The 14521-nt window shown below is 36.5% G+C and overlaps 1 protein-coding gene across 8 annotated transcripts in view; it reads left to right on the top strand.

Annotated features, from left to right (window-relative positions):
* Window positions 1-14521, top strand: part of R3hdm1 (R3H domain containing 1) — a 129058-nt gene that overhangs the window by 66642 nt on the left and 47895 nt on the right. For 5 of the 8 annotated variants that reach the window (XM_027417742.2, XM_027417743.2, XM_027417746.2 and 2 more), the window contains 8 exons: window positions 69-164; window positions 2498-2535; window positions 2635-2685; window positions 2994-3220; window positions 5706-5960; window positions 7502-7653; window positions 11423-11524; window positions 14039-14341. In XM_027417742.2, coding sequence (XP_027273543.1) covers window positions 69-164; window positions 2498-2535; window positions 2635-2685; window positions 2994-3220; window positions 5706-5960; window positions 7502-7653; window positions 11423-11524; window positions 14039-14341 — 1224 coding nt within the window. The remainder of the gene's footprint in view (window positions 1-68; window positions 165-2497; window positions 2536-2634; window positions 2686-2993; window positions 3221-5705; window positions 5961-7501; window positions 7654-11422; window positions 11525-14038; window positions 14342-14521) is intronic. The other 3 variants (XM_027417747.2, XM_027417745.2, XM_027417748.2) reach the window with 3 other exon arrangements.

Here is a 14521-nt window from a genome sequence, read left to right as displayed (position 1 = left end):
TCCATTCTTTTAATTATATCAATTATACTAATAGTTCATTTTCCTAATAATTGTTTTTGCCTCTTTAGATGAGAATACGTTTAAAAGATGACAGGAGAAGCAAATCTATAGAAGAAAGAGAAGAAGAATACCAGAGAGCTAGAGATCGAATATTTTCCCAAGATGTATGTACAGACTTACCCTTAGGACTTTATGTGTAACTACATTCTAGTTCCCTCTATTAAGCTATTGATCATATTATTTTTAATCATATTGATTATGTACACATCCGATCATGTTTTTGAAGTAAGTATATTATTCATCTTAATTTGATAGTACATTGGAACAATACTGTAAAGTTTTACCAAAAATGAACATAGGAATTAATAGAGGATGGGAATGAGTTGTTATTTTTATAACTTTTTAAAGCTTATGATAAACAAGGATTTTATAACATCAATAATTATAAATCTTATGTTAAACTTGTATCTTATAAAATAAAGCTAGTCTTAGATTGTCATTATCTACTTTATAAGTGATATATTAGCAACATCTACATGACTGATTATTTTATGCATATTTGCCAAAACCAAATAGATTTAGTTTTATCAATATTGTTTGTGTACCTGTTCTTTGCAATACTTAGTACTTTTCAAGGATATATGAATGAATGTAATATATGATTCCTCTGCCACAGATAGAAATGTCCCCTCTGTTGAAAGCAAAACAAAGTAGTAAATAGCATTATAATTTAGACCATCAATTAAGAATTTACAATTTGTAGTAAATAACATTGAAAATTTATATTAAGTGCTATGCTGGACACTGAAGACCATATACATGGACAGGCATGATTTATATATTAAACAACCTTTTGTTGTCAGTAAAGGCAACTCAGGCAATAAAAAGCTATGTAAAGTAGCCAGAATAAATACACCTAGAAAATGGCTGAATAGGAAATTTTGTCCAGATCTGCTGAACTCAACATGTATATTAGAGAAATGATTTTCAGTACTGTATAAGCTAGATGCCATACTGCCATTGACAAGTTGTCATAGACATACACATAAAAGTGTAATAGAGTCACAGTAGACAAAGAAGCACTACAAAGTTGAACTGGGGAGGGATGAGAGAGTAAGTAAGCTTCTGAAGAGCCTATCAGTTTAAGTAGAAAATCAGTATTTGCAGAGACTCACAAGAAAGGAAGAACTTGAAATATTGAAGAATTGAATGATTTAAAGTAGCCAGACCATAGCCTGGCAGATAGCTTAAGTAAAGAAGCTTTAGACTGGTGTACTTGACCTTAAACCTTTGTTAAGATACCTGAACTTTCGGGGTGAGTTGTTTTGTCTTTCTATAAAAGGCCATGTAATCGATATTTTAGGCATCTTGAGCCATACATTTGTATCTGCTCAAAACTGACTCTGAAATGACAGCCACCATAATACATAGTCATAGTTGTTTTCCATTAAATCTTTATTCCACAAAACAGGTGATTGGCCATATGTTCCTGACCCATGTGACAAGGAGTCATGAAAGATGAAAGAATTACATTTTAGAGAGCTTGCTTTAGCTTCTGCTCTATAAAGTGAATGAATAGGGCAAATATAGAAGACAGTTGCAATAATACAAAAAGAAGTGACCATTGCCTGACTTAGATTGACAACACTGGAAGAATTTGACTTTAAGCCCTTAAGGCCTATCTGCTTATTCTCTGCCTTATCCATATATTCTATGTGTTACTGCTACCACAAATAGAAATGGTCGCTGTGTCAGCCTTTGTGTGTGAATGCGTGTGGGTGAGGAAGGAGGTCAGATGACAACTTCAAGAGTTGGTTCTTAACTTTTACCATGTGGGTTATAGGGCTTGGACTCAGGTCTTCTGGCTTGGCATCAGGTGCCTTCTTTTATTTTCATTTATTTGTTTGTTTATTTTTTGGCTTTTCTAGGCAGGGTTTCTCTGTGTAACAGCCTTGACTGTCCTGGAACTCACTCTGTAGATCAGGCTGGCCTTGAACTCAGAGATCCACCTGCCTCTGCCTCCCAAGTGCTGGGACTAAAAGTGTGCACCACCACCTCCTGGCTTGGTGCCTTTACCTTCTGAGATATCTTCCCAGTGCCTCTATCAGCTTTTGCTCACCAGTAATCAAATATTTGTGAATAAAAGAGAATCTATAGACATTGAATATATGATTAATGATACTGAGGGCATCCATTTTAAGAAGACTATTTAAATTTCAAATTCATTTTGACAATGAATGGATTCTAAAATAGGTGTCTATTAAAAGTAATCACAATGTCTCAAAGACATAAAAAAATTCCATTATCATTCATTGAATCTTTTGTGGTGTGTACTCTTATATTTTTAGTTGTAAGCCTAGCCTTTAGCAGCTAAGTCATCTCTCCAGCCCTTGCGGGGTGTACTCTTAAAGTTACTATATATGATTTTTGTTATTACCATTGGTATACAGATGACTTTGTATATTTGACAAACTTTATACCTTTTCTTTCTTTCCAGTCTCTGTGTTCCCAAGAAAACTATATTATTGATAAAAGGTAAGGAAATCTTTAATATCTGCCCTGGTTATTATCTATCCTGGTTATTATCTAATTGATGCTAATAACAATTTAAATGTCTTATTAAAATGCCAACAGAATTCAAGATGAGGACACTAGTGGTACCCAGCAGAGGCGCCAGATATTTAGGTATTGGATTGTTTTCCAGTCAGTGGTAAAATTTGTATTGTTTTTTCTTTTCCCCCTGTTAGCTTTTCAATGTTTTGTTTCTATTTATTTATTTATTTATTTGGGGTTTTTTTGTTTGTTTCTTTTGTTTTTTGGTTTTTCGAGACAGGGTTTCTCTGTGGCTTTGGAGGCTGTCCTGGAATTAGCTCTTGTAGTACACCAGGCTGGTCTCGAACTCACAGAGATCCGCCTGCCTCTTCCTCCCAAGTGCTGGGATTAAAGGCGTGCGCCACCAACACCCGGCTCAATGTTTTATTTCTAAATTACAGAGTTAATAAAGATGCTTCAGGGAGATCAACAAACAGCCATCAGAGCAGCACTGAAAATGATTTGAAATACTCAGAGCCACGACCCTGGAGCAGCACAGATTCAGACAGCTCCCTCCGGAACCTGAAACCTGCTGTAACCAAAGCCAGCAGCTTTAGTGGAATCTCGGTCCTGACAAGAGGTGATAGCTCTGGAAGCAGCAAAAGCATAGGCAGGCTTTCAAAAACAGGTATAAGTATCTACCTAGAACTGTACAGTCAAAATGTTACTTTGCCTAAGTTTTATCTTCTCATCACATGGTACTAATTATCCCATAATGTAAAGTTACCTTCAGCTCAGTAGACACCTACAAAGCACAGAATGAATAATGGCCACACTGACTTAATGATTCATTTGGTCCTGGAGATAGAATTACAAACTGAAGTAAAGTGTCTTGTCTGTTACTATGTAAACTTAATCTCATAGTTCAGTGACTGATTTCTTGTGTGGAGGAGGTGACTGGAAATTCTTCTTTGTTTACTTATGCTTGGAAAACATGACTTCTCATCTAGGATTGTTTAACATTAGATATATCTCATACTGTCAAATATTGATTGCATTTTTTTATGACTTACCCTATTGAAAATGAATAAAATTGTTGAGAAAATTTTGAGGAACTTAAAAAACAAAGGAAAATAATATACCTACAACTATTATAAATAGAAATTTAAATAGTCTGCTAATTCTTTTGGGTTCTTTGTGCTACAGATACATTGGTCGTAGCATTTTCTCTTCATTTTCACTACAGAATTTCATGTGTCTTTTAGGACTTTTATAGATTTTTTTTTTTAATCTCAAAATAAACATGGAAGTCAGAAATGGCTATTTCTCCCTAGCCTGTTTGGATTAGGTTAAACATACAATAAGTATACAACTGCAATATTACAATATACAAGGTATATTAAGACAGCAAATTTTTTTAATATAGTATATGCTTCAAATTGCTAATGTTTGTGAATTCCAGTCTCACCTTACGTAATATATAAATCTATTACAAATTTCTTAGTGGATGTGATAACATATTGATAGAGACAGTAAATTTTATGAACGCTTTTAAAACTTGTATACTTATCTCTATATACTGCAATTTGGTCATAACTGAAGGAAAAAAAATCTCTATGATGAGGAAGTCATTTAGAGAGTGGAAGATTCACCTGCTTCTGCCTCCCGGGAGCTGGGAGGCACCACCATGCCTGGCCTAACTTAAAACACTTTCTGGGGCTGGAGAGATGGCTCAGCAGTTAAGAGCACTGACTGTTCTTCCAGAGGTTCTGAGTTCAATACCCAGCGACCACATGGTGGCTCACAACCACCTTAAATGAGATCTGCATGCAGGCAGAAGACTGTATACATAATAAATAAATAAAATCTTAAAAAAAAAAAAAAAAACACTTTCTGTACAAACCTGATCCCCTAGTAGAAGAACTTTTTTTTGAGAGTTGTCCCCCTGACTTCCATATGCGTGTTATATCTTTATACACACACACACACACACACACACACACACACACACACACACGTGTAAAAATATAAAGAATAACTCTTGCTATTTTGTATTAAGAGATAATGGTATATTTTATCCTTTAATAGGTAAAAGTAATGGAGTTCTCTCCCAGTGGTGGTGTACATCTTTAATTCCAGCACTTAGGAAGTAGAGGCAGGTGGATCTCTGAGTTCCAGGACAACCAGGGTTACCCCCACCCCGCCCCGCCCCACCCCACCAGAAAAAAAAAAGGAAAGAAAAGTGATAAATTTGAAGTGTCATTTTTATAGGATTTGGAGGGAAAACTTCATTTAGAAGGCAGTGTGTATGGTGTATCATAATTATTCATCACATTCATTAGAATCTTCATCCCAGAGTCAGTTCCCTTAATAACAACCTAACCAAACTACAAGTACTATCTGAATCTCTTTGTACATTCCATTGTCTCATTGTCCATTTTCAGTCATTATGCAGTCCCTGTGAAATAAAGTGTAGGCTTGAAAGTAGTAAAAATTCAATCATGAAATAAAAGTCTGGTAAAAAATAAATTTTAAGCTTGTCCTAACATACGTACTTGAATGCTTTTCATACTCTGTCACTAGGTAAAAGAGAAAGGTAGTTGAGTTTGCATTATAGGAGGATGCTGGTTATAAATCAAGATGAAATTCTGTAGTGAAACTTAGCAGTTGCTTCTTTCAATAGGTAATTTATTATTTCTATTGTTTTCCACACCATTCTTAGTTTTTCTGTTCTTATAGATGAGGGTTTCTGATACATGAGATTTTGGGCATTTGGCTGTACTAATTTTTTTTCCCTTGGGGAAACTGTAATTTGTATATTCCTAAGTGTTGATCTAAAAGGTAAAATGTATATATTGTGTGTCCTTTTGAGAGTGTCAGTAGTATGCTTCTTTGGCTGTCTGTGCCTTGTGTTAGTGTAAACTTGATAAATTGCATGTTTTGACTGTGACTTTTCTGACAGTTTCTGTGCTGCTGCTTGCTGTATTAAACATTTAGAAGGGTAAACAAAAAACAACCACTGGGCAGTAAATCATAGTAGCCATTGCTGTTATGTTGTAAGTGCATGTTATATAATATGAATTGTATTATTTGGTTTTTAAACCTGTATTTTTGTATTGACATTTTTGGTTTTTTTTTTTTTAATGCCATGTTTTTCATTACTCTTCCTCTAGGATCTGAGTCTTCAGGTAGTGTAGGGTCCTCTACAGGCTCTCTTTCTCACACCCAGCAGCCTCTCCCAGGTTCAGCTCTTAGCCAACCTTCTCATGGCACACCTGTCATCTACCCGGCAGCCAGCACTCACAGTTCTCTTTCCTTTGATGGTGGCCTCAGTGGGCAAGGTGCATCTCCTAGCACTAGCTTCCTTTTGCTTCCCTTGGAAGCAACTGGCATACCACCTGGCAGTATTCTGATCAACCCACAGACAGGTGGGTATCCAGAGAGATAGTTTATAAGTGTCGTTGTCCTGAACACTTCAATAAAAATGTTTAGACTATAAAATGCTAAAATTTTTATTCATATTGTAAGAATTTTTCCCATGTGACATGTGACATCTATGATGTATAAACTAGATAATAGCCTGACTATAATTAAACAACAATTCATTCCTTTGAAGTGATTCTACTACCTGTGAGAGAGCTTTATATGATATAGCATTTTTATTCTGTAACAAATAATATGCACTTTATGAAGCACCAAGTAGATAAAAACCTGTAATGTCCTTGAGAATATAATGGCTTACTACATAATATCTAAAAGACATTGTTTAAAAAAATAGGTAGTTGTTATAAGTTAATATTGACAATATATGTTCTTGACATAAACTAATAATAATTGATGTTTTTGAACATTTACTTTAGACCGTATCTAGTTTGATAGGATGTTGCTCTAGACTCTACTGAGCTCATTATAATCAAAATATTTTCTGACAGGCAAGAGAGATGATGCAGTCTTTTAAAAGTTCTGGCTTTTGTTTCAGAAGACTCAGGTTCAGTTCCCATCACACATATACTCATACTTTAAATTCTTAATTGATGACCTATATAAAGGCCCTTCTAGGTAGGGGAAACCGAATTTGACATAGGGAAATTGAAATATGTAGATACAGACAAGGTTGTTATATAATACATGTTACTATGCATAATCTATTGCCATTAAACTGATTTCATACTTACAGATTTGAAGCTGTCAATTATTTACATTTTAAACTTGTTTTGTTGTTGTTGTTTTTTAAGTTAAATATATTTAGTGTAGGCTAGTGTTTCTCATCCCCTTGAAAATTTTTGAATGGGTTCCTGATATCTTGGAGTCAGGTACTTTGTGTTTGAATTGAAATGCACACTAATCCTAATGACCATGGTGAGGCTAGCCAGAGGTAGGAGTGCTAGGTCTTTTGAATGTTGTTGACCCTTTTCCTTTGTTTATAGTAGCTGAACCACAGTCCTGTGATTGACTGACTACCTGGAGCAGAATGAGGTTCAGAAATCAAAACTTTCAGAAAATGTTATTTTAAAGATTGCTTTTATTTTGTGTTTTGCTTGGTGTATGTTTATGCACCAGATGAGTTCAGTGCCATCAGAGACCAGAAGAGGGCATCAGATCCCCTAGAACTAGAGTCACAAATGGTTTGAGTTGCCAGGTGGCTGATGGGAACCAACTTGGGTCCTTAGGAAGGGCTTAACTGCTAAGCCATCTCTCCAGTCCCTCAGAAAATATTTTGATTATCCAGTGAGCTCAGTGGGGTCTAAAACAATACTCTGTCCCCAAAACCAAAAACATTTGAATATTTATACTAAGAAAAAAATAAAGATTGTTAATAGCTTCATTTTGAATCAAGCTAAGAATAACATGTTTTAAGAAACTGGGAGTTGTGGTTTGTTCATAAGGGATTTATGGATTTGTTTTATAAATCAGTGGTGTCAGTTTTATTTTCAATACCTGTTGTGTATTGACGTTTATCTCTTTTTAGGTCAGCCCTTCATAAACCCAGATGGAACTCCAGTTGTGTACAATCCTCCTATGACTCAACAGCCAGTTCGAACCCAAGTGCCTGGTCCTCCACAGCCACCTCTGCCACCCCCACCACCTCAGCAGCCAGCAGCCAGTCACATTTTCTCACAGGTGCACAAATCCATGATTATGTAATGCTAAGTTCACCTGCCTTTGCATATGTAGGGCTAATGACTGAGATAGCCAAGTAAGTATTTCTTACAGCTTTAATATTCTGTCCCCAGTGATGTCCCATTCAGTAGTCACTGGAAGAAAATGTTAAAAATCAAATACTTTCAACTAATAAATACTGAAAATACATTAGGAAAGAGGGAGTGGTTTTATCCCACGGTCTTAACTGGTAAGTTTTTTATCTCTTATTTTATAGCAAGAAGTAGAAAAGACCTAGTGAGCAAAGTGAGTTATTAAGATTAATATATCCAACAGAAGTGCACTGGGTTGCTCAAGCCATACAGAGTATTCTATTCTCTTGCAAGGGTAGAGTGGGATGGGTTGGTATTCTGAGAGTAGAGTTTTCATTTTTTTATTAGATTTATTTAATACTTAAGTAAGTGTGTGTGTGTGTGTGTGTGTGTGTGTGTGTGTGTGTGTGTGCGTGGAAGCACACTTGCCATAGCATGCATTTACTGATCAGAGCACAGTTCGCAGGAGTTGATTCTTTCCTTCCACCAAGTGTGTCTTGGAGATAGAACCTAGGTTATCAGGCTTGTCAGCAGATGCTTTCACCTCTGGAACCATCTGTTGGGCCCCTGAGATTTGAAAAAAAGCAGTTTGTTTGCACTCTCTCTCTCTCTCTCTCTCTCTCTCTCTCTTCTCTTCTCCCCTTCCCCTTCCTTGCTCTCCCCTTCCCCTGCCCTGCTCTCCCCTCCCCTCCTCTCCCAAGACTGGGTCTCAATATATGACAGTTGGCCTAGAACTTGCTATATAGACCAGGCTGGCTTAGAGCTCCACCTGTTTATGCCTTGAAAGTGCTGGCATTAAAGGTGTGCACCACCATATCTGTCTTTAAAAGCTTTCTAACTCATACCTTGAATTTGCATAAATAATTTAAAGTTTATACATATATATATTTACACTTCCTTCTTGTTCCCTAATAATTTGTTGTCTATCTTTAGAGAACTTGATTTTATCAGTATATCTGTTTTCATGCCAACTTTTAAAGGTTTTATAATGTATCAAAGATAGTTTATATATGTACCTTTTTCTGTCGAAGACCATATAATTATTCCACTGGTGAATGAATCTCTTAGTATAATTTCTCATAAGAGACATGTGGTGATAAGCTTGAACTAAAGAAATTTCATCCCATTTTCTCACAAGATGTGTCACTTATATTGGTATGATATTATATAATAGTATTGTTTGTGATGAATAACATGTAAATAGTTCAGTTGCACTGTCACATAATGTGAAAGCAATGAAAGCAGCTGGTCTCTACAGGTAAGATTCTTGGCTGAGCATGTCAGTGTTTTCTTTTGCTTTGCTTTGTTTTTCTCTGATCTCTAAAGTAGTCCTTAAACAGTTTTAGAGACACTTCTAAGACCATACAAAACCATCCATTTACCTAGAGCAGATTGCATAAAGCTCTGGCAAAGACTTCCACGTGACCTTTTTAACCCCATTTGGTTGAATACACTTAAGACTTCTTCCTTGTCTTGCTGTGCCTTGGCTACATTCAACTTGCTTCCAAAGAATTTCTTTCTTTTGCTGTTGTGATTGCTTTTGTTGTCTTTATACTGCTATGTATTTCACCAGGAGCTTTATAGGACTGACTTCCACTTTTACTTAATTTGCTGGAAATAAGGTTAGTACAGCTTTAAAAAATTTCAAGGATTTCTTTATGGTTATAGATCATTATCTCAGATTATTGTCTCCTAGGAATGATTTTGCCTATTGACCCTCAGACTTGTGGTTAAGATCAAGTGTAGAAATAACTTTGTCCTATGCAGTTATGAGGACATCCTAGATGAAGGTATAGAGAATGGTTTGAAAACAGATGCATTAAAGAACTGAGTTTCAGGTCTTGAGGTAAATATCCCACTTTCTGATTGATTTAACTTACACCTTTTTTGCAAGTTTTACACTTAGATTCTCACAGAAACAAAAACTCATTGACTGAACACCCAATTACTGTGATTTGTGCAATATCAAACTCAATAAATCCATGAATGCCAAATATAGCTCCTTCTATTTCCTGTACACACAACATAAAGCTAGATGCTGCATGAATGTTGTTTCCTAGCCATAGTTCAAGGAGGAAAAGGGAGTGACATCAGGGTTTTACTTTGATCTGCCGCTCTTCTTTTTTCTTTTTAATTTTTTTTTTCTTTTTACATACCAACTTTTCCTCCCACTTCCCCCAACCCAATGAAGCCTTCAGCTACTCTTCTAATTTAAGAATTTTCTCTGCCACTTAGCACTCTGGAAGACATTCATTTATACCATAGGCTCTCAGCTCAGAGTCCTTCTTTTCCGCAGCAGATGTAAGTTTTTGTTCACCTGACACTGGAGTTGGTCAGATTGACTGACGGAAGAAAGATTGTTTATGTGACTCAGTGCATCATGTAGCCATCCAGTAGCAGGATTTCCAGCAACTGTACCTCATTAGCATGCTTCAGCTTCCTCAGCTAACTGATTCACAGCAGAAGTTCATCAGGTCCATCAGCAGCTCTGCAGATCATTTTACTTTTTTCTTTTCTTTTCTTTTTCTTTTTGCCTCTAAGCTGATCTAAACTTTTTATACTTTTAGATTGTTCTCTTGATTTTTGTGTTTTTTTTTTTAAGTATGTGATCATTATAAATCTTAGTTGTTACAAACATTTTTTCCTTGTTTATTCCCTGTACAGCCTTATAATTACTTGCATTTTAAGAGTATTCTTTTTGGGAACATTATCCAGAGCAGGATTCATTCATAATATACATTTTAACCAAATGAGTTTTATCAAATAAGAATTACCTGAGTTCTTCATCTGCTTGCTTATCTGGCTTAATAAAAATCACTTTATCTCAGTCTGATGTTTCATCTATGAAAGTATAGAAGATAATCACCTAGTTTCTAGTACCTTTGGAAAGCAGTTTTTTTCCTGAAACACAAGAATATTTGACTAACAATTTTTAGTATCTAATTTCTCAGTTCCTACCATGAATTCTCTTAATCAAAATACATTTAGCATTTAGCCACAAAGAAAAGTTTTTTTCCTACACAAAAGATGTGTGTTTGTGTGTATATAGATATGTTTGGTCCTGATCTGGTTATTAAGATTTATTTATCTTATGTGTATCAGTATTTAAATAATCATGCATGTGATGCCTGTGGAGGTCAGAAGAGGACATCAGATCCCCTAGAACTAGAGTAACGGATGGTCGTAAGCCACCCACCATGTAGGCTCTGGGGACTGAACTGGTCCTTTGCAAGAGCACATGTTCTTAACCACTGAGACAGCTCTCTAATCCCTGAGGTGTTATTCTTAACAGTTTTCTCACAAGATGGTTAAATGTTAGTAACATTGTCTCTGAGAATTTAAACATTTTATCAAATAGGAGAATTGTTATAGATATCATATAAATTTATACAGCTTTTATTTATAATTTAATAGTATAGAGCAACATAACTGTAGGACAGCCTCTTCAAAAAAATCTGCAAAAAGGTTACATTTATTACATAAAAGTTATTGTTCTCATTATGACATCAACTTAAGCCTAGGTATGTTCTTGCTGTGTAGAGTTCTTCATTTAATACTGTTTTTCTTGTTGATTCTCCTGTATTTTTAATGACTTTATAAGTGTTAAAGCTGTTGCCCCAAAGTATAAATTTCCATGCTGTGCAATTCTTGTAACATTTTCTTCTGACATTAACTGTTTGCCCGCCTGTTCTTCCTAGCCTGTTGGTCCTCTGCAGTCCTCTTCTCAGCCTGTTCAGTGCTCTCCAGCCCCCTACCCATCCCCGCTCCTGCCAGTCTCACCCACCCAGCAGTACTCTGTGGTACTGTATCTCTTTTCACCTCATTGTTACTATGGGCAATGTATATGAATGCTTCAGACTGTGGTCAGTGTGGTAGGCTCTTTTTATTACAGGTATAGGTAACAAAGGTGTTTTTATTCATTTTAATAATTTAATTCCTTTTGATAAGACAGTGATTATATCAGCTTATCATAGTGACTGTTTAAATCATAACATTTCCTGATTTTTCAGGATGAATGTTGTAAACTAAAATTCTTAGATATGTTATTTTTCTCATTTAAGTCAGTTTTGAATCTGTTTAGTCTTGAAATTTCTGTTGCCCTGACTAAAACACCATGGCGGGAGGAAAGGGTTTATTTCATATTACAACTCTCAGGGGTCACACTATCTCCACGAGAAGTCAAGGCAGGAACCTGGAGGCAGGAACTGAAGCAGAGGCCATATGGGGGTGTTGCTCATTGCCTCACTCCTCATAGATTGCTCAGCCTGGTTTCTTACACAACCCAAGACCACCTGCCCAGTGGTGGCACCACCCACCATGGGCTGGGCCTTCCAGCATCAATAAAAAGTACCACAGACTTACTTGCAGGTCAGTCTTATCAAGACATTTCCATAATTGAGAGTGCCTTTTACCACATGGCTCTAGTTTGTGTTGAGTTGTTGACATAAAGCTAGCCTGGACAGGCAGCTTTCCTCTTGAGTTCATATTTTCTATTCTTTGCCTACTGCTGGTTAGGTGAATTGGTCAGAAACAGTTACTTTAAATGAATGGTAGCCTGTATTACAGAGGACTTCATCTGATTTTGTCATCAAAAATACTTGACAATTTCTGGCTATAAAATAATACCCTTCATCCAAAATATGTCCTGAATTATAACTGTCACTGTCTGTATATATCTCAGGCACACATTGCAAGGAGTATGTGACTCTGAAATATTGTGTCTTTGTGCATAGCTCCATACATGAACATGAAGTAGCTTCTACATAAGAAGTTTGCTTTCGGGCTGGAAACATGGCTCAGAGGTTAAGAGCACTGACTGCTCTTCCAGAGGTCCTGAGTTCAATTCCCAGCAACCACATGGTGTGGTTCACAACCATCTGTAATAAGATCTGGTGCCCTCTTCTGGCCTGCAGGGATACATGCAGACAGAACACTGTATACATAACAAATAAATAAACTTAAGAAGTTTGCTTCCTTTGATGTGAACTTCCTGGCATCTTGCTTGCTTTTACCAGGGATATTTTATGTTGGTGCCATTGACTATCCCATGTTGAAACTATGTTTCAAATCAAATTATAAACTGTAGCTGAAAAACCATTCTCAGTGCTTTTTGGAAATTGCTCTGTTGAGAATGCTTTCCTTTTGAACTGAGCAAACTTATTTACCAGATTCATCTCTGAATGATTTTCTGAAATAACTTTCAGCTTGCAGGAAAGACAATACTACTTTTTGTTAGTGACCCCATGACAGTGGTGTGTACATACACTACCTCTTGTAAGAATATTTAGCCCTATTACTTTGCAATTTAGAACTATTAGGCATTTTCATATTTAGAAACCATTTTTGGATATGCTGTTAGTCTGTTGCTTCCTGAGAGCGGGCATTCCATTTTAACTCTGTACTGTCATTTGAGTGACCAATAAAAAGAGCTAATACTTAACACTGTCAAGATAGGAACTATATGTCATATGGCTCATGAATTATAAGCCCCTGCCTTGTCTGGATACCACTAATTGTTCACCAATGATCCAGAATCAGGACACTCTGATGTATAGTATTTTATTGTTTAACTTAAGTGACAAACTGAGAAGTAGTAAGAACATAAGTTATTAAACAAAAGGAATGACTAGTTAGATTTTGATGGCTGGAGATACAGAAAGGCATCAAACCTGAACCTTCTAGGAAGAGAAGCATATCTAAAAGTAACTCCTTTCAGAAAATATTGATTATATAATATTATAGTGTCCAATTTTACTTCTAAGACCAAGTCAGCATTTAAAATTCATTAAATACATATAGTTGTGTTTTTTAAAACTGAAAAATATATCGTAATCTTTTCCTAATGCTATGATTTCCATTAGGTATATTTTCTAAAAAGTATGTCATTATTACATACCTTCCCTCCTGTATTGTAGTTCTCACTTTCTTGAACATGTTTTCTTATATCTTACCTGTTTCACATATATATGATATCCATACATACACAGCTACAGCTTGCTTGTAAATGTATAAAGTATAGAGCCTGGTGGATATAGCTTACTTTGGTGGAGTGCTTGCCTCACATGAACAGAGTCTTAGGTTTTATCATAAGCACACCACAAATTGGACATTGCGGTTTACACCTGTAATCCCAGGACTCAAGAAGAGACAGGAGGACCAGAAATTCAAGTCATCTTCAGCTGCATGAATTTGAGGCTAGTCTAGGCTATATGAGATACTTAAATAAAATAATACATGTGTATTTAAAGCATTATCCATTGGTAAGTTTGACTCATGAATAAAAGGCTCACTGACTGCCAACTTCTTTTCAACAGGATAACCTTGGTTCTCAGTTCAGCCACATGAGTCTTGCCCGCCAGCCGTCAGCTGATGGTTCCGACCCTCATGCCACCATGTTCCAGTCCACTGTTGTTCTTCAGTCTCCACAGCAGTCTGGTTACATTGTGACGACAGCACCCCCACATCCTCCTCCTCCTCCTCCACCTCCACCACCTCCACCGCCTCCTTCCCTACCACCTGGGCAGTCAGTTCCCACTGCCAGTTTCTCTGCCTCTGGGCATCCTGTCAGTCAGCCTGTGCTCCAGCAGCAGGGGTATCTTCCTCAGCCCTCACCACAGGTGCGTTGCTTTTTCATGTTCTCTCTCATACACACAGGAGACTCTAACTTGGGAATAATTTGTGAGGTAGTATAAGCCAAGCCCCATAGTTGCATCTGTAGATTGTCAAGCACCTGGTGAGCAGCCACATGACAGGTAGCTACAATTCAGTTAGGTGGCTTAAAGTATGTGTCTTATGCA

Source organism: Cricetulus griseus, chromosome 5 (assembly GCF_003668045.3).
Source record: "Cricetulus griseus strain 17A/GY chromosome 5, alternate assembly CriGri-PICRH-1.0, whole genome shotgun sequence".
NCBI lineage: Eukaryota > Metazoa > Chordata > Mammalia > Rodentia > Cricetidae > Cricetulus > Cricetulus griseus.
This window is presented reverse-complemented; position numbering and strand designations above follow the sequence as displayed.